General features: G+C 44.3%; 1 protein-coding gene across 1 annotated transcript in view; it reads left to right on the plus strand.

Annotated features, from left to right (window-relative positions):
- The window catches only part of ELOVL1 (ELOVL fatty acid elongase 1), a 180,334-nt gene that overhangs the window by 155,262 nt on the left and 4,566 nt on the right, over positions 1–20,506 (plus strand). Inside the window, exons 6-8 of the mRNA XM_033915886.1 lie at positions 7,764–7,820; positions 8,394–8,499; positions 9,843–9,979. Of these exons, the coding sequence (XP_033771777.1) occupies positions 7,764–7,820; positions 8,394–8,499; positions 9,843–9,979 (300 nt within the window). The remainder of the gene's footprint in view (positions 1–7,763; positions 7,821–8,393; positions 8,500–9,842; positions 9,980–20,506) is intronic.

The following is a 20,506-nucleotide window of genomic DNA, read 5'->3' on the forward strand; positions in this document are numbered from 1 at the left end:
AGGCCAGCAGCGTGCCTGATTTTAAGGCCAAATGGGATCGGCACATGGGATCTCTTCACAGGGCAAAGGTAGGGGAGGGACATTAAGGTGGGCAGACTAGATGGGCCGTGGGTCCTTATCTGCCGTCTATTTCTATGTTTCTATGAGTAGGTACTGCGTCATACTGTAGGGCATTGAGCTTTTGTCGGGTACTGTGCTTTCATCTGATGTGCGGTTGCCTACTGTGACAAACCTGTGGCCAGCTTTGTCCCTGTATGGGATAAAAGCAAAACACGGTCTCTGGTCAGAAGGGCTGACCAGGTTAAAAGTAAAAGTTTGGTTTTGGCTGACTACCCCTCAGACAGTGAGGTAGAGCAGGAGAGGCAGGAACATAGGTACATCCAGCAGAGAGCGCCATCTCAGGACAGGTACCCTAGAAAGCCTGGGAGAACTCTTATTGAGAAGTGGAGTCCTAGGGCTGGAAGGTATGCTCATTACCAGCCTAGGAGAAACCTGAGTTATGTCCCTAGGGATTTCCTGCCTAACACAGCTGCTCTGAGGAGAGAGGGGTGGGGCTTTAACTAACATAAAAACAGAGTATGGAATCTCAGTAAGTAGAGCAGGGAAAGCCGGGACGGAGCTGGGGCTAACGAGCTCAGGCAGCGGCAGGAGAGACAGCAGAGCTTGGAGGCAGATGAGGGGAGAAGTCTCTCTCCTCCAGCCCGCAGCAGTGAGGACGTGGAGATGACAGAGGACTACCTCAACTCCACCCCAGAAGCTGCTGAGCAGACAGAGGCTATGGACGTAGCTGAGCCATTGCTGGAAGCTAGCCATTTCCCCACTGACATGGAGGTCAGTTGTTAAGGGGAAGGAAGCAAGGCTGTGATTGTGCTGTCTCCCGTAACCCAAGCCCAACTGACAGAGATCAGGAGAAGAGCAGGAAAATCTCTCCGCTACTCTGTATGACTGCCGGAGAGCTTTGTTTGTTCAAAGAACTTTAGCTGCAGGGGTGTGAAAAACCCAAGTAAAGTTCACAGCTTATATAATGCCTTGCTGTGTTCCTTGGCCAGGAAGCCCAGCTGATAATAACGAGCTGTGAAGCCTGCTCTGCAAACCTGTCCATGTCTCAGCTAGGTAAGCTGAAACGTTTAAGAAATTCAGTGCTAGGTTTTGAAACTGTAATTACTCTGGCTGTAGTCTCAAGGTGTGCAACGTTTGAAAGGTTTATTTTTCTGATAATTTTCATTTGCCTTTTTCCCTGGTGAAGAGGACTGTATTTAAACTGGAAAGTCCAGGGTATTGAACTGTATGTGGCATTTATAGCAAGCCATTCTGACAACTGCAAGTTATTTTGTATTTTATAATTTTTGCCATGACCTACAGGTGGCTGATAGTATTCAGACCCCCGGGTTCAATAAAGCTCAAGAACATTCTTTTGTAACAAGACTTACCTGTGTGGTCTTCTCTTTATAAGTTACTCTCAGTGTGGCCTGGCAGACTAGGCAGGCGCCTAGGTCTGTTCTACCCTGAAAAGCCTTCCTCCAACCTGAGGAGGCCACGCCGACAGGCCAGAACTCAACACACTTAGTCCCTCTGCTGGTTAGAGCAAGGGATAAGTGTGTCACACTACCATGTTGCATAGTTTGGCATCATCGGCGAATAATGTAATTTTACCTCAAAGCCCCTCAGCCAAGTCTCTTACGAACATGTTAAATAGGATCGGGCCCAAGACCGAGCCCTGCGGCACTCCACTGATCACCTCCGTCGTATCGGAGAGGGTTCCGTTTACCACTACCCTCTGAAGTCTACCTCTAAGCCAGTCCCTAACCCATGCGGTTAATGTTTCACCCAGTCCCATCGAACCCATCTTGCTCAATAACCTGCGGTGTGGGACGCTATCAAACACTTTGCTGAAGTCCAAGTACACGACGTCCAGGGACTCCCCTATATCCAGCTTTCTTGTTACCCAGTCAAAGAAGCTGATCAGATTTGATTGGCAGGACCTTTCCTTCGTAAAACCATGTTGATGGGAATTTCGTAGATTCTCCTCGTTCAGGATCGTATCCAATTGGCGTTTGATTAGTGTTTCCATAAGTTTATTCACTATCGATGTGAGACTCACCGGTCTATAATTCTCAGCCTCCGTCCTGCATCCCTTTTTGTGGAGTGCCCTTTTGGACACCGCCTAGCCCGCCTACTCCACAGGGCTTTAAACTAGGTAAGTCGGGGGAGGGTACAGGCACAAACAACATACCAGGCGAACTAAAATGCCAATACATTTATGAGGCTGAGGAAAGTAGACACCGAAATTCTGGGTCAGGGGTGAGTGCACACACTTTTGAGTCGGGAGTAGAGTCACATCATATTTATGGGTCACATTGTAATTCCGGGTCTAGGGGGAGTACACACTAGTTCTGGGTATATGGGGAGTACACATTGTGGTTCTGAGCCTCAGGAAAGCACAAATAACACAAACAATGCTAAAGGTGTTCAAATAGCTCAAACAGGAATATCCCCACTGAGACATAACAAAAATATAACATGGAGGGCTATGTACGTCAACGCACACAGTTTAGGAAACAAGATCCTGGAATTGGAAACAGAAATAAGGAATGCCGACCTGGATGTGGTGGCAATATCCGAAACCTGGCTCACAGACTCCCACGGGTGGGACATGGTCATACCGGGTTACAACTTGCTTCGCCGGGACAGAGAGGGTAGGAAGGGAGGGGGTGTAGTATTATATACTAAAGATGACATTAAGGTCACGAGAATCTCAGATGTCCAGTATAATGGGGAATCCCTTTGGGTTAATTTGGCCAGAGGGAAGGACAAATGCTTGTATCTTGGCGTAATTTACAGACCCCCAAGACAACAGGATGACCTGGATATGGAAATAATCGAAGACATAGAAAATATCACCTTGCGTGGGGACACAGTATTGCTAGGTGACTTCAACATGCCTGATGTGGATTGGGTTACACTTACCTCTGCTTCCGGCAGCAGCAGGAGGCTATTAAACTCTATGAAAGGAGCAAGCCTCAGGCAACTGGTGTTGGAACCGACAAGGGATCAGGCAATACTGGACCTGATACTTACCAATGGAGAAAGTGTCACAGAGGTCTCGGTGGGCGACACATTGGCCTCCAGTGACCACAACATGGTATGGTTCAATATCAGGAAAGGTTTCACTAAATCTACTACACTAACCAAAGTCCTCAAATTCAAGGACACAAATTTCAAAGAAATGGGAGACTTCGTTCACCAGGCGCTACAAAGCCAAGAAGAAACCGATAACGTGGAAGACATGTGGTCGACTTTGAAAGCAACCATACAAGAAGCAACAAACCACTATGTAAAATCAGTAAGTAAACGGCGAAGGAACAATAAGCCACAGTGGTTTACTGCGGAGATCTCAGACCTGATCAAGGGGAAGAAAAAAGCATTCATCTCTTACAAACAATCAGGGAAGCAGGACTCTAGAGCAGACTACCTGGCCAAATCAAAAGCTGTCAAAACAGCAGTCAGGGAGGCTAAATTCCTCATGGAGGAGTCTCTAGCAAAGAACATCCAGAAGGGAGATAAATCCTTCTTCAGGTATATCAGTGATAGAAGAAAAAACTCAGGCGGGATTGTACGTCTTAGGAAACCAGACGGAGACTATGTGGAAAAGGATTCGGAAAAAGCCCAACTATTAAATGAATACTTCTGCTCAGTCTTCACCCGAGAAGCGCCAGGGCTCGGCCCTCAGCTACAGACAAGGGTTGGCTCAGTTGACCCGTTTAGTAATTTTGAGTTTACACCCAGCAGTGTCTACGGTGAGCTGTCAAAGCTCAAGGTTAACAAAGCAATGGGGCCGGACAACCTGCACCCCAGGGTGCTTAGGGAGCTGAGTGATGTCTTGGCGGAGCCACTGTCCGCGCTCTTCAACCTCTCCCTTAGTACAGGCAGCGTCCCGTTGGACTGGAGGACGGCTAACGTCATTCCACTCCACAAGAAAGGCTCAAAGATGGAGACAGCAAACTACAGACCAGGGAGTCTAACATCGATAGTGAGCAAACTAATGGAAACTCTAATCAAACACCAATTAGATAAGATCCTGGATGAGGAGAATCTACGGGATCCCCGACAACATGGATTTACTAAGGGGAGATCCTGCCAATCCAACCTGATCAGCTTCTTTGACTGGGTAACGGGGAAGCTGGATATTGGGGAGTCCCTGGACATCGTGTACCTGGACTTTAGCAAAGCATTCGATAGCGTACCACACCGCAGGTTACTGAGCAAGATGAGTTCTATAGGATTAGGTAACACATTGACGAAATGGGTTGGGAGCTGGCTTGGAGGTAGGCTCCAAAGGGTGGTGGTGAACGGCACCCCCTCCGAAATGACGGAGGTGATTAGTGGAGTACCACAGGGCTCAGTCTTGGGCCCAATCCTATTCAACATCTTTATAAGAGACTTGGCAGAAGGGCTTCGAGGTAAAATAACATTATTCACCGATGACGCCAAACTGAGTAATGTAGTGGGCAAATGCACAACAGACGAAGATTCAGTGCCCGACAACATGATGCACGACCTACTCCTACTGGAGCGATGGTCTAGGACATGGCAACTCAACTTCAATGCCAAAAAATGCAAAGTTATGCACCTGGGCAGCCAGAATCCATGCAAGTCTTATACCCTTAATGGCGAGATCCTAGCAAAAACGGTAGCAGAACGAGACTTGGGGGTAATCGTCAGTGAGGACATGAAGTCTGCCAATCAAGTGGAGCAGGCTTCGTCCAAGGCAAGACAAATCATGGGCTGCATACGAAGGGGTTTCGTCAGTCGTAAGGCGGAAGTCATTATGCCATTGTATAGATCCATGGTGAGGCCCCACCTGGAATACTGTGTGCAATTCTGGAGGCCGCATTATCGCAAGGATGTGCTGAGACTGGAGTCGGTGCAAAGAATGGCCACCCGAATGGTCTCGGGACTCAAGGATCTACCATTCGAAAAACGACTTGACAAATTACAGCTATACTCGCTCGAGGAGCGCAGAGAGAGGGGGGACATGATCGAGACGTTCAAGTATCTTACGGACCGCATCGAGGCGGAGGAAGATATCTTCTTTTTCAAGGGTCCCACGACAACAAGAGGGCATCCGTTGAAAATCAGGGGCGGGAAACTACGAGGTGACACCAGGAAATTCTTTTTCACTGAAAGAGTGGTTGATCGCTGGAATAGTCTTCCACTACAGGTGATTGAGGCCAGCAGCGTGCCTGATTTTAAGGCCAAATGGGATCGGCACATGGGATCTCTTCACAGGGCAAAGGTAGGGGAGGGACATTAAGGTGGGCAGACTAGATGGGCCGTGGGCCCTTATCTGCCGTCTATTTCTATGTTATGTTTCTATGTTATGTTTCTATGGAATGACGTTAGCCATTTTCCAATCCAACGGGACTCTTCCTGTACTTAGGAAAAGATTGAAGAGTGCGGATAACGGTTCCGCCAGGACGTCACTCAACTCCCTGAGCACCCTGGGGTATAGTTTGTCCAGCCCCATAACTTTGTTCACCTTGAGTCTTGATAGCTTCTCGTAGACAATGCTGGATGTAAACTCTGCTATGCCTAGGCTGGATTACCCCTTCACAGTAATAAAGTCACAGCCCATAAAGGCAGAGCAATGGCAGCTTCTGTAGCTTTCCTCAGATCGACACCGATTGAGGAGATTTGCAAGGCTGCTACTTGGTCCTCGGTTCATATCTTCACTTCTCACTATTGTCTGGATACTTTCTCCAGACGGGATGGACAGTTTGGCCAAACAGTATTACAAAATTTATTCTCTTAAGTTGCCAACACTTCCACCATCCCATTCTGGTTAGCTTGGAGGTCACCCAAACGTGAGAATACCTGCCTGCTTGTCCTAGGATAAAGCACAGTTACTTACCATAACAGGTGTTATCCAGGGACAGCAGGCAGCTATTCTCACAACCCACCCACCTGCCCTGGTTGGCTTCTCTGCTAGCTATCTGAACTGAGGAGATGCGCCCTGTGCATTGGGCGGGAAGGCACTCGCACATGTGCGCGACTCGAAACTTCTAGTTTCTTCAAGCAAGTCTGCCTGTGAGGCATCCGCATCGGGGTTCCGTCGGATGACGTCACCCATATGTGAAAATAACTGCCTGCTGTCCCTGGATAACACATGTTACGGTAAGTAACTGTGCTATATCTGCATTCTGTTGTTTTAAAAATAACAACATTTATTCCTTTTAATCAGATGGTTGAGGCCATTAACATTTAATATGAGCAAGTTGACAAAAATCCTTTGAACCAATTATTCACTTTTCTATGTATCCCAATAGAATCTAAACAATCTAAAAGTTTAGCATGAGCTCTTCCCCATAATCTGGAGCACTTCAGTGTGCTCCTTTATAGAAACATAGGCCAATGATCTTTATTTAGTCTGCCTAAGCATGCCATCCAGTAACCCCTCCTCTCCTTTAGAGATCAACCTGTCTTTGTCTCCACTGGGAGGCCGTTTAAGTATTAATTGCATTTCCTGAGGTTACTCCTGAATCTGCTTCCTTTCACTTCATCCTATGCCCCCTCATTCCAGAGCTACTTTTCAATTGAAAGACACTCGCCTCATGTACATTTATGCCACATAGACATTTAAACTTCAAGAACAAGCCGGCATCATATTCTCACATCTGGTACAAGGGTACAGTAAGCATTGTTGAGATGGGTGTCGAGGCACCAGTTGTAGAGATGGCGATTAGGCATCGGTGCCTTGATGGAGATGACACTTGAGACAATACCAATGCATGTTTCAAGGGGAAGACATGTCAATGCTTCTTAGCTCGCTTATGAGCATCCCCTGATGCCAGTAGCACTAATGAGAAGAGTTGACCTACCTCTAGTGAATGCATGTTGCCTCAGATCCTATAATCCACTGGATTCCAGAAACTTCACTATTCTCTGTTTTAAAAGGGTTTCCATTAATTTTTTTACAACAGAAGTCAGACTTACTGGCTTGCAGTTCCCAATTTCTTCCTTATTTCTACTTTTGTGGCGAGGGATCATATCCATCCTCTGGTACCAACCCCTCTCAAATGCTCTGCCACTCGATTATGCGTATTATTTTAAATTGGCCGTTCTCCATCACAAGCTTTTTTTATTTACTCCCATGGGTGTGTTTGTACATTTCTGCATCACTTGTCTGCATAGTACAACAATTTCTGGAGCAAGTGGTTCGTGTGTCCGTGTCAGAGGATGCTTCTGCTGCTGCCTGCTTTGTATGTGGCTAAATTTTAATGAAATATTTGAGTATAAATACGTTTTCAGAGGCCAGTTTGAGTATGAATGTAAAGAACATGAATCCTTTTAATATTAAAAGCCACAGTCCTACTTTTAAGCCTTCATAATTTCACAACTCCAATTGATTTCTTTCCTGTGAGAGGTATGTGGAGCAAGGTAGACCATCTGTTAACATAGTATCTAATGTCGATGGTGATCATATTTTAATTACAAAAAATTGATGGATTCATGTTCTGCGGTGATGAAATCTGTCACCACCTTCCTGGATGAATTCCCCTTTTGTGTATCATACCTGGGTACAAAATCTTGACAAATATTGCCCATTGAAAGTATTTTGCATGTGCCCCAATATATTACTCAAGTCTTGTTCCTATTTTTATTTGCCTCAGATAATCTCTCTTCTGTAAAATGCATAAACCAAGTGAACATTTGTTACCCTGGGGTTCCCTAACACTCAACACTTTATTTCTGTTTTTGCACAGATGGTTCGAGTTGCATGGCTCTTTTTGTTCTCCAAGTTCTTTGAACTTCTGGACACAGTGAGTGAAGTGCCTTTCTTCTCATTTCAGCCTTTGTACAATAGAAATTCAGTGAGGAAGGCAGAGTAGGTTCTCCTTATTCAGGTGAAGAATGAAGCTCTGTAGCTGAGCCATAGGCAAGTGCACCCCACATTGACAGGGAGGAAGTGTAAGGTTGGGAATGAGTGCTTCCTAGCTGGGGAGGGTGCACTGGGGAACGCTCACTCTGCCTTGGAAGGGGTTCCTTTCTAGTGAAGGGAAGAAGAGTTGGAATGAGGCTTTTCTAATAGAGGAAAATACAAACAGGTGGTGGTTTTTTTGACCAGGGTATTTCTTTATAAGTTTGGCTTAAAAGAACATTGAGTGACTGAGGGTATGGCCCAGGAGACGGATGAGGCTAGATAGGTGGTATGATGGCAGCTAAAAATTGGCAGACCTTTTTTTTGTGTGTGTGGGGGAGCCCTTTTGGACCAGATGTAGTTTGTCTAGGCACAAGTATAAAGACTAGGACGCAACAACTTAGACATAAGTTAGTCTTTGCTGCCAAAGCTGCTGATTTCCCCTTCACCTCCCCCTCGCTTTTATCTTTTCCAGGTATTTTTTGTCTTGCGTAAGAAGAACAGTCAAATCACATTCCTGCATATCTTCCATCACTCTGTGCTGCCTTGGAGCTGGTGGTGGGGGGTTAAATTTGGCCCAGGTAAGAATCTCTTCAGAGTTTTGGATAAGAAAACAATGGTAATGGTTGTAGCTGGGGAAGTAAGAAGGTACTGAGGAAGTTGGTACGAGGCCCTCATGGAAATGTTTTGGGGTTTTTTTAAAATTCTTTATTCATTTTACATCTTGCAACAAGTGTATCATAAAATAACATTTAAACTTATACAATATCACTTGATTCTCTATCAATTTAACTTAAATCATAATATTTAAACCCTCTCTCCCAACCCTACTAATTCATATGTAATACATATATCATATAATATATTATATATTCTGTCCTATTAATCCAATCATATAATATCAAACCAGAAATCCCACCCCTCCATACTTTGCAATTATACCTATTAGGGAAAAATGATAATCAAAGAACACTTTGCCTGGTGTGGAAAGCTGCTGCTGAGGGATTACCGATATACTCGAATATAAGTCGAGACCCAATTTTCCCCCCAAAAGGAGGAAAAATGGTTGATTCTAATGTAAGTCGGGTGGCTCTGCACCCAGCCCCCTTCCCTCCATTCCTCCCTTGTCAGGCACTGTACCCAGCACCCTTCCTTCCTCCCCTCCCCTGTCAGTCTCTGCATCCAGTACCCTTCCATCCTTCCCTCCCGTCAGGCTCTGTACCCTTCCATCCTTCCTTCCCCTGTCAGACTCTGCACTCTCCTTCCCAGACTCTGCCTCTGTCCCCCTCCTCCTCCCTGCCCTATCTTCACACCTCTGCCGATCTGGTGGAGGTGCAACAGGTCCTCTGCCTATCGCTGGTGGAGGTGCAGCGGGCAGGAGCAAGCTTTCCAAACTCCTGCCCTGCTGCTAACTGGCTGTGCAATCCAATTTCGACATCTGAGTGCATGAGCAGCAGTGCGATTTAGCACTGCTGCTCGGCGCTGAGCGGCTTCCTTACTGACTCCTGTGAATTCGGGGGCGGGGTCTGGAGCAGAGATTGGGTGAGGTCTGGCCCGCAACTTAGCCTGTGTTTTAGATTTCAGCCCCTTAATATGGTTGAGTTTGACACCCCTGCTCTAAGAGAAAATGATTACTGTGGATTTCAGACTGGATGAAGTACATTAGGGACCCCCAGCAAGTAAATGAAGATGGTGGCTACAGGGCAAAGTGGTGCTTGCTGCTGAAATAGAGGGGGATGCAGGGTTGGTAAAGGACAAAGAAGGAATTGCCAGTGAGAGGACAGAAATACTATGTTGAAGAAGGTGGAGATAGTAGCCAGTAGGTGAAAAGGCAGAAAGTAGTGTCCCCTGGAGAGCCGCAGGCTCTGATAGACACCGTTCCTAACTCGAATATTAAATATTTCTTGCTCTTGGTATCCTTCAGGTGGAATGGGTTCCTTCCATGCTATGATAAACTCCTTAGTACATGTCATCATGTATTTCTACTATGGGCTTTCAGCTGCTGGTCCTCGCTTCCAAAAGTATCTATGGTGGAAGAAGCACATGACAGCCATACAACTGGTAAGTAGATGGAGCTGAGAGACAAAGACTAACATGTTCCACTCAGTCTTCCTAGTAAGGTGGTCAACATCTGGCATATTAAAATCACCTATTAGTAATACTTCCCCTTCTGTAGCTATATTTACAGAGATTTGTTTTGAGTTTTTCTGATTCATCAGAATTGAATATCATTTCTGGCACTGGTAACTAACTCCCCCACATTTTCCTCGGTGAATATTAAGGCAAAGAATTCATTTAATCTCTGTACTATGGCATTGTCTTCCCTGAGAGCCCCTTTTATCCACTGGTCATCTAGAAGTCCAACCAAATAGTGTAGCTGGTTTTAAGAAAGGTTTGGACAATTTCCTGGAAGAAAAGTCTATGGTCTGTTATGGAGAAAGACACGGAGGAAGCCACTGCTTGCCCTGGATTGGTAGCATGGAATATTGCTATTCCTTGGGTTTTGGCCAGGTACTAGTGACCTGGATTGGCCAACGTGAGAACGGGCTACTGGGCTTGATGGACCATTGATCTGACCCAGTAAGGCTATTCTTATGGAAGCAAAAACACACATTAAAACTTTTTTTAGGTATATTAAAAGCATGAAGCAGGGAAGAGAGCTGCTCTTACCACAACCTTTAGTAATGTGTTCCAGAGCTTAACTATTCTCTGACTGAAAAAATATTTCCTCTTATTAGTTTTAAAAGTATTTCCCTGTAACTTCATCGAGTGTCCCCTAGTCTTTGCAATTTTTGAAGGAGTGAAAAATCGATCCACTTGTCCATTTTGTAGACTTCAATCATATCTCCTCTCAGCCGTGTCTTTTCCAAGCTGAAGAGCCCTAATCGTTTTAGTCTTTCCTCATACGAGAGGAGTTCCATCCCCTTTACCATCTTGGTCGCTCTTCTTTGAACCTTTTCTAGTGCTGCTCTATCTTTCTTAAGATAAGGAGACCAGAATTGAACACAATACTCCAGATAAGGTCGCACTATGGAGCAATACAGAGGCATTTTAACATTCTTAGTCTTGTTAACCGTAACTTTTTTTTAATAATTCTTAGCATTTTGTTTGCTTTTTTGGCCACCGCCACACATTGGGCAGAAGGTTTCATTGTATTGTCTACGATGATACCCAGATCCTTTTCTTGGGTGCTAACCCCCAAGGTGGACCCTAGCATCCGGTAACTGTGATTTGGGTTATTCTTCCCAATGTGCATCACTTTGCATTTGTCCACATTAAATTTCATATGCCATTTGGATGACCAGTCTTCAATTTCCTAAGGTCTGCCTGCAATTTTTCACAATCTGCATGCGTTTAACAACTTTGAACAGTTAGTGTCATATGCAAATTTAATCACCAATTTCTAGATCATTTATAAATAAGTTAAATAGCACCGGTCCTAGTACAGACCCCTGTGGCACTCCACTGTTTACTCGCCTCCTTTGAGAAAAATGACCATTTAACCCTACCCCTCTGTTTTCTATTCGATAACCAATTCCTAATCCACAACTGAACTTTACCTCCTATCCCATGACTCTTTCATTTTCTCAGGAGCCTCTCATGAGGAACTTTGTCAAAAGCTTTCTGAAAATTTAGATACACTACATCAACCGGCTCACTTTTATCTGCATGTTTATTTACACCTTCAAAGAAGTCAAGCAAGACAAGATCTCCCTCGACTGAACTCATGCTGACTCCGTCTCATTAAATTATGTTTGTCTACATGTTCCACAATTTTATTTATTTATTATTAAATTTTTATTGAAAATTATAGAAAATACAAAACAGCAAACATGGATATCAGTAATAGCATGAATGCAAAACAGCAATAATACCAGATAACAATCAGCAAACCAAGAATGCCCAAAAGGCAATGCACAACAGCAAACAATAAACCCGATACCCATCCCCCCAAGCCCCCCTCCCCCTCCCTCACTGATAAGTGTAAAGCAGTGAGTCCACTTTGTCCATAATCAAATACCAAGTCCAGGTATGTAAGTAATAGTATCCATGGCTTTCTGCAATGGAAAGTTCCATGACACTCATGGTCCGAAACTTTAAAGTCCACTACAACTTGGTAGGCGATGCCACCTATCTCCAGTCATTGGCAATCAGGCATTTAGCTGTGGCCAGACCCCAATGCCGAAGCTTTGCTTGCCAGGTATGTAAGCACACATTATAAAGGCCTAACAAATAGCCCTGTGGAGTGGAGTAAAAGGTAAAAGAATTTGTAGCAACTGAGACAGACTTCCCACCACTTGTTTAAGGTTTCAAAACCGGTCACTCCCACCAAATATGTATAAAGGTCCCAGATACCACCCCATATCTCCAACAAAGAGCAGAAGCCCCTGGATACATTTGGTGCAGACACACATGAGTAAAATAGCATCTAGTGAACACTGTGTATGCATTTTCCTGGATAAGTACACAGGAGGAAGCTTTACCCACTTCAAATCATATCTGAAACCACTCCTTGTCGGAAAAATGACTTCCAAAATCTAATTCACAATTTTATTTTTTATAATTGTTTCCACCTTTTGACCAACTGGTTGTCCCAGGATCCACCATCTTATAGTCAATGGAGATCTTCAATGATTGTGCATGCTTCTTTGGAACAGAGACAAGCTGGTGATCTCGACCTGGGCCCGGGTCGCCGCTTCTGTCGGATCTGGGAGCATTTCTGGATGGACCTGACTCCCCAGGCCCGCAGCAGATTACTGAATTTGTGAAGGGGGCCACAAGCTACATGGTGGACTATTGACTTTTGACTTTATTGAGGCGGTGGAGGGGGTTTGATTTATGCACATGTAAGAGTACTCGGTTTGCTTTGCTGTGTGATTTTTCTATGCACTTTATTGAAAATCTTAATAAATATATTCAAACATAATTGTTTCCACCATTTTGTCCGGCACTGAAGTCAGGCTTACCTGTCTGTAATTTCCCGGATCTCCCCTGGAACCCTTTTTAAATATCAGTGTAATATTGGCCATGTTTCAGTCTTCAGGTGCTACAGACGATTTTAGCGATAAGATACAGATCACTAACAGCATGTCAGCAATTTCATGTTTGAGTTCTTTTAGTACCTAGAATGTATATCATCCGGTCCAGGCGATTTATCACTTTTTAACTTGTCGATTTTGCTTAGTACATCTTCCAGATTCACCGAGATTTCTTTCAGTTCCTCTGCATCATCACCCTTGAAAACCATTTCCGGTTCAAGTAGATCTCTTACATCTTCTTCTGTAAAGACCAAAGCAAAGAATTCATTCAGTCTCTCCGCTATGGTCTTATCCTCCCTGAGCACCCCTTTTGCTCCTTAATCATCCAACGGTTTCACGGATTCCCTCACAGGTTTTCTGCTTCTGATGTACCTAAAAAAATTGTTAAGTTTTTGCCTCTTTTGTAAGCTTCTCTTCATATTCTTAGCTTTCTTTATCAATGCTTTTTAATCGCAAGTCTCCAAACTCTGCCTCAAACTAAAAACTTGCAACTTTCCCCTCCTACCTATTTGAGAATATCTCTACACAGGCCATCACTTCCCTCACCAAACTTATAAACTCTGCCCTAACATCGGGCCTTTTCTCCTCCGAAATGGGACATATTGCACTGACCTCCCTACTGAAAAAGACCGACCTTGACCCCTCCATACCATCCAATTACCGCCCAATAGCAAACATCCCTCTCCTAACCAAGATGTTAGAATCTATCATATCCACTCAACTTTCATCCTACCTAGAAAGATTCTCTATTCACCTACCCCACCAATTCGGCTTCAGACCCAACTTCAGCACCGAATCCCTATTGGCCTCACTAATCTCCAAGGTGCAACAACTCCATTCCCGCAATAAATTCGCTGTTCTTTTACAATTCGACCTCTCCGCAGCTTTCGACGTCGTCCATCATGATATCCTAATCTTCTAACTCTCCGAAATAGGCATAAGCTCCACAGTCCTAGATTGGTTCTTGAAATTCCTACGTTTCCGCTCCTACACCGTTAACATAAACGGCACCTCATCCTCCCCCTGGAAGCCGATATGTGGAGTCCCGCAAGGCTCACCCCTCTCTCCTATCCTTTTCAACATCTACATATCCTCTCTGAAACTCCTCCACCTATCCCCCCTAGAAACTCTCTACACCTATGCTGACGACATCCTCATCCTCCTCGAGACAGGCTCGAACCTCACTAACCTCGCTGAGAATATATCCGCATGTATAATGAACCTCCAATCCTGGGCCCAATCTGTACAAATGAAACTGAATGAGTCCAAAACAAAATTACTTTGGCTCGGCCCAATATTAGATCATTTACCCACCTCCATCCCTTTATCCTCCGGCGCCACTCTTCAGCTCGAGTTTTCAAGCAAAGTCCTGGGCATCATCATAGACTCCTCTTTCTCCTTCAATGACCACCTCAACTCCTTGGTAAAAAAATGCTTCTTTAGCCTTCATATGCTGAGGAAAGTGAGATCCTGCTTTCCTCATTCTCACTTCGCCGTCCTTGTTCAATCCACCATCCTCTCTAGACTGGATTATTGCAACTCCATCTTTATAAGCCTAACTAAAAAAAACCTCCATAGACTTCAGCTAATTCAGAACGCCGCGGCCAAGCTTATTTTCGCAAAAGGCAAGTTCGACCACGTCTCTCCGCTCTGTCCAAGCTCCATTGGCTTCCAGTACACTCCAGAGTCCTCTTTAAATGTGCCTGCTTAGCCTTCAAGATTCTACACGGCATCCTTCCTCCCGTTATTCCACTCCTTTGGAACTCCTCTAACCCTAACTCCACCAGATCTTTCCAAAAACTGAAACTATCATTCCCTTCTACAAAAGGTATATCCCGCGCAGGAAAACTAGGAACATCCCTCCCCTTTAGAACCACAGAACTCTGGAACAACCTCACATCCCCGCTCAGAAATTCAAACTCCCTCCAATTCTTCCGCAAACACCTGAAAACTTGGCTCTTTTCAAAAATCTAACACCTCCTGCTCTCTGGGACCCTTGTCCCTCTCTTTCTTCTTGTTCCTTTCCTATAACCCTTTATTGGAGTTCCTTTCTTCCTAACTCTGTAAACCATGCCGAGCTCTACGCTTGTGGAGATGGCGCGGTATACAAACCTAAGGTTTAGTTTAGTTTAAAGTTAAGTACAGTTGTATTGGATTTCCCATGTGAACTTATTCCAGGGATTATATCATATCTGATCATGTTGTGATCACTGTTATCAAGCGGCCCCAGCACCATTACCCCCTGTACCTCCTGGACTAGCTGCTCCATAAAGCAGTCCTTGATTTCATCAAGGAATTTTATCTCCCTAGCATGCCCTGATGATGCATTGACTCAGTCAATATAAGAGTAGGGAGCAACTCTCTATTGGATTTCAGTAGCATGCACCTGTATGCAATGAAAACCAGCATTCCATTTGTCCAGTTTCTACACTATCTACGTATTTGCAGTACCAACTAGGAATACGAGAGGCAGTCCACTACTTTGAAGGACAAATATATCCAGCAACAATAGTGTCTAGAGCGGCCAAAAGGGCCTTTTAAAATCATAGGGAATCATTACTGGAATAACAAGATAGTCAGCTACGGAAGGATGTTGTTCCGTTTGTATCTAAATTCAATCAGATGTCTAGGATGACCCAGAAAATGATACGCAAACAAGTGGATATTTTGCGGATCCATCCTTGCTTTGAGAACATATGGTTCTATTTTCCTATGGACGGAACAAAAATCTTAGTGATATTTTGAGCCCTAGTGATCTGAGATTGGTGCATACTGAAGACATCCAGCAAGTGGAGCCAACAAGTGTGGCAATTGCTCCTTATGTCCCTTAATGATGGAAATTGGTGACTTTGTACATTCTGTGACGGCACAGTTATGAGTGTTACCTCTTATGTCACTGAAGGGGTTATCTATATTGTTATATGCCCTTGCTCTTTGCTTTATGTGGGACAGACCTCCCGACAATTTAAGACAAGATTATTGGAGCATAAATCGTGTCCAAACACCAGATGTCTGGAGGAGCCTTTGGTTGTGCACTATCTTGAAGCTAGACACTGCACTATCATTGAACATTTCCCTTATACAGCTAGTCGTGGTGATTGGAGGCATCTCCTAAGACAGAGAGAACAAAGGTGGATTTACACTTTCCAATCTGTCCACCCAGCTGTCTTGAATGCCCGGATTGAGTGGGCGGCATTCTTTGGTTGAAGATGTTCTGTGAGTGGTCTGCTGTTGTTGTGGGGGAGACTGGTGGGCCTGTTTTCCTCACTCCTGAAGTTTTCTGTGTTTGGATGCGTTTTGTGTTCTGTAGATGAATGGTCTCGGCACTTTATCTGTGATGCAGGAAGATTCAACCCCTGATGCAGCATAGCGAAACAGAGATTTCCCTATTGGGTATAACTGGCTGCAGTGTTCGGATGGGGCAGCACCCTATGGAGGTGTTTTGAAAATAGCCTGGACACTGTTTTGCAGCTAAGTTTGAAGTTTCATTTTTTTGAAACTTTTTGGATGTGCAGTCTTTTTCACACAAACATGCATGTATACATCTAGATTGGCCTGGCTTCTCTTAGGGCTGTTACAGTGCCTAGATTTTCTCACCATTGAATACCAACCACACTTGTGAAAGTGATTTCATTCTCTTTCTTTTCTATTAAGTGGAGGGTTGTTTTTTTTTTTTACCAAATGAAGCTCAACTGAGGTTTTTTTCTCCACTTTTCATTCCTTTTTCTTAATGTGAGCCATATATGTGAGAGTTTGTGTGGTGGGTAGGCCTTGCAGTGTTGTAAGGGACCCCCTGTTGTTCCATATAGGGCATATTTTTGATTGAGTATGATTGTGCATGTTTCTTTTCCCTAGTTGTTTCTGAGTAGTTTAATTCACCCATTATTATTGTGTTACCCAGTTTGTTAGCTTCCCTAATTTCTGATAACATTTCAGCATTTGTCTGTTCATCTTTGTCAGGCGGACGGTAATACGCTCCTTTCACTACCCTTTTCCCCCTTACACATGGAATTTTTATCCATAGGGTTTCGAAGGTGTGTTTCTGCTCCTGTAGAATTTTCAGCCATTCGATTCAAGGCCCTCCTTAACATATAATGTTACACCTCCACTGATTGGTCCACCCTATCAGTACGATATAGCTTGTTCCCCAGTATGACAGTATCCCATTGGTTATCTTCCTTTCACCAGGTCTCAGAGATTCCTATTATATCTATCTTTTCATTTAGAACATAAGAATTTGCCTCCGCTGGGTCAGACCAGAGGTCCATCGCGCCCAGCAGTCTGCTCCCGTGGCGGCCCTTCAGGTCCATGACCTGTAAGTGATCCTTTATATCATTCAATCCCTTTTATCCTTCCTTATCTATATCCTTCTAACTGTACCCTTTCTTTATCCTATATCTTCCCTATCTATATCTTTCGATAACTTTTCTTTCAAGAATTTATCCAATTTCTTTTTGAAACCCTGTAAAGTACTCTGTCCTATCACACCCTCCGGAAGCGCATTCCAGGTATCCACCACCCTCTGAATAAAGAAGTACTTCCTAGCATTGGTTCTAAACCTGTCCCCTTTTAGTTTCTCCGAGTGCCCTCTTGTTCTTGTAGTTCCCCATAGGCTGAAGAATCTGTCCCTCTCCACATTCTCAATGCCCTTCATGATCTTATATGTCTCTATCATGTCTCCTCTGAGTCTCCGCTTCTCCAGGGAGAAGAGCCCCAGTTTCTCTAGCCTGTCTGCGTATGAAAGGTTTTCCATACCCTTTATCATACGTGTAGCTCTTCTCTGGACCCTCTCAAGTATCGCCATGTCCTTCTTCAGGTACAGCGACCAGTACTGGACACAGTACTCCAGATGCGGGCGCACCATCGCTCGATACAGCGGCAGGATAACTTCCTTCATTCTGGTTGTAATACCCTTCTTGATAATACCCAACATTCTGTTTGCTTTCCTTGAGGCCGCTGCGCATTGTGCCGTTGGCTTCATTGTGGTGTCCACCAGCACTCCCAAGTCCTTTTCAAGGTTACTTTCCCCCAGTACTAACCTCCCCATTTTGTAGCTGAACCTCGGGTTCTTTTTCCCTACATGCATGACCTTGCATTTCTCCATATTGAAGCTCATCTGCCATTTATTTGCCCACTCCTCCAGCTTGTTCAGGTCCCTTTGTAATTCTTCGCATTCCTCTACTGTTCTAACCCTGCTACAGAGTTTAATGTCATCTGCAAATTTTATAACTTCACACTTCGTCCGTTTCTAGGTCATTAAAAAATACATTGAACAGCAGCGGTCCGAGTACTGACCCCTGCGGAACACCGCTCGTGACCTCTCTCCAGTCTGAGTAGTGGCCCTTCACTCCCACCCTCTGCTTCCTGCCTGCCAACCAGTGCTTAACCCATCTGTGTACGTCGCCTTCCACCCCGTGGTTCCACAGTTTCCTAAGCAGCCACTCATGGGGTACCTTGTCAAAGGCTTTTTGGAAGTCAAGATAAATGATGTCTATGGGATCTCCTCTGTTCATCTGTCTGTTTATCTCTTCAAAGAAGTGCAGTAAGTTTGTTTGACACGATCTTCCATTGCAGAAGCCGTGCTGGGTCGTTTTCAGTAGCCTATTTCTGTCTATGTGCTCACTGATGCTGTTTTTTTATCAGTGCTTCCACCATCTTGTCCGGAACCGAAATCAGACTTACCGGTCTGTAGTTTCTCGGGTCCCCTCTCGATCCCTTTTTGAAGATAGGTATAACATTTGCTACTCTCCAGTATATTTTGTGCAATATATTCCAACTCTCCCATACAGAAATTTCAAACAATGTTTGTCATATCTATTTACAATGTGCTCAACAGTTTGCATGGATAATTTGCAATCTTTAAAATCAGCCTGTTCTGTGTTTAAGGAAACTTTGTCTGCTGTGGCCTGTATTGCAATCTCGCTATCAGGATGCTCTGTCTTCCTTTTTATGATATTTTTTTAAAGATACCTGTCCCAAGTTTAAGGTTTTTTTTAAAGTTTTATTTATTTTTGATTAATCGCTTAATTAAAAATTTTTCTAAACGAATTACAATAAATAAAATAACATGTAATTTTAACAAAGTATTAAAAACATGTAATATAACAAAGTATTTAAAAATATAAAACAAAACAGGGAAACAAAACAAAAATTACATAAAACAAAACATAAAAGAACAATAGATAATATCAGAGAGAAAGTTAAAGAAAAGAAAAAATGTCTAATAAAGCAATTTACAGGTTAAAAGCATCTGTAAATAAAAAGGTCTTTAAGTTCTTTTTAAAACTGTCTAAATTACTTTCATCTCTCAGTTCTAAAGGTAAAGAATTCCAAAGTTGTGGAGCTGTTACTGAAAATATTTATTGGCGACGGGTTCCAATAATTTTTAGAGATGGAATTACTAATAATTTTTGATTTGTTGAATGAAGGGAATGTGAAGTAATATATGGGATAAGAACTTTACTGATGAATAGAGGTTCATTGGTATTAAGAGTTTTGAATGTTAATAATAAAATTTTATAAGTAATGCGATGATTGATGGGCAGCCAGTGGGATTTAATCAAAAAAGGTGTAACATGATCAAATTTCTTACTCTTATGGATAAGCTTAACTGCAGTGTTTTGAATAATTGTAAGCGTTTCTTTTCTTTTTGTGTAATATTTGTGAATAGTGAATTACAATAGTCAAGTTTAGTAATGATTAATGAATGAAGTAGAATATTTAAGTCTAAAGAAACATGATTTAACATGTGCCTTAGGCCCCGCCCCCAGGTGGGACCTAAGGCTCCCGGGCCTATTCTGATTGGCCCAGGCGCCTTAGGCCCCACCAGTAGGCGGAGCTTTGGGACGGATGGGCCAATCCGGCCTCATTCCGTTGTTGGCTGCCTGCCGGACAGGCGAGTTTGACTCCCGTCTGTCCGGCCAACTACACAAAGGTACGGGGAAGGGGGGTGGGGGTGTCGTGGGTGGTTGGCCAGGGGGGTCGCGGGTCGGCTGGGGGGGGCAGTCGGAGGTTCTTGGGGGGGGCGGTCTTTGGGGGGAGGGGGGTTTGCGTCGAGGGCAGGAGGGCCTGGGATCCCTCCTGCCCGTAATGTAGTGCGGGGTGCGGGTGCTTGCGAGCGGTCCTTCGGGGTGGGGGTGCGAACGGTCCTGCGGGGGGTGAATCGGACGTCGGGGGGGGGGGGGGAACTAAGTAAAAAAATTTTTGTACAACGCGCTCACGCGTATAACGCGCAAGGGTGTGCGCGGTACGTAAAAACCACGTATAACATGCGCGTTATATGCGAGAAAATACGGTACTCTTAAGTTTCCCTAAAATTGCTAGTTTGGTTATGGTAATGTTTTAATTTTTATTTTGTAATGCTATAATTGGTAAGTTACCCTCCAAGGATTTCTTAGACAACAGTTCTTCAACCTCCGGTCTGCAAGAAATTTTTGCCGGTCCGCACAGGGCCGGCAAGATTGACTCACTTCAACTTCCTGCCGGTCCTCGCAGGGCCGGCAAGATCAACATCTGAAGTCTGCGCTGGGCCGGAGAGATCTTGGGGAGC

Source organism: Geotrypetes seraphini, chromosome 12, assembly GCF_902459505.1.
Source record: "Geotrypetes seraphini chromosome 12, aGeoSer1.1, whole genome shotgun sequence".
Taxonomy (NCBI): Eukaryota; Metazoa; Chordata; class Amphibia; order Gymnophiona; family Dermophiidae; genus Geotrypetes; species Geotrypetes seraphini.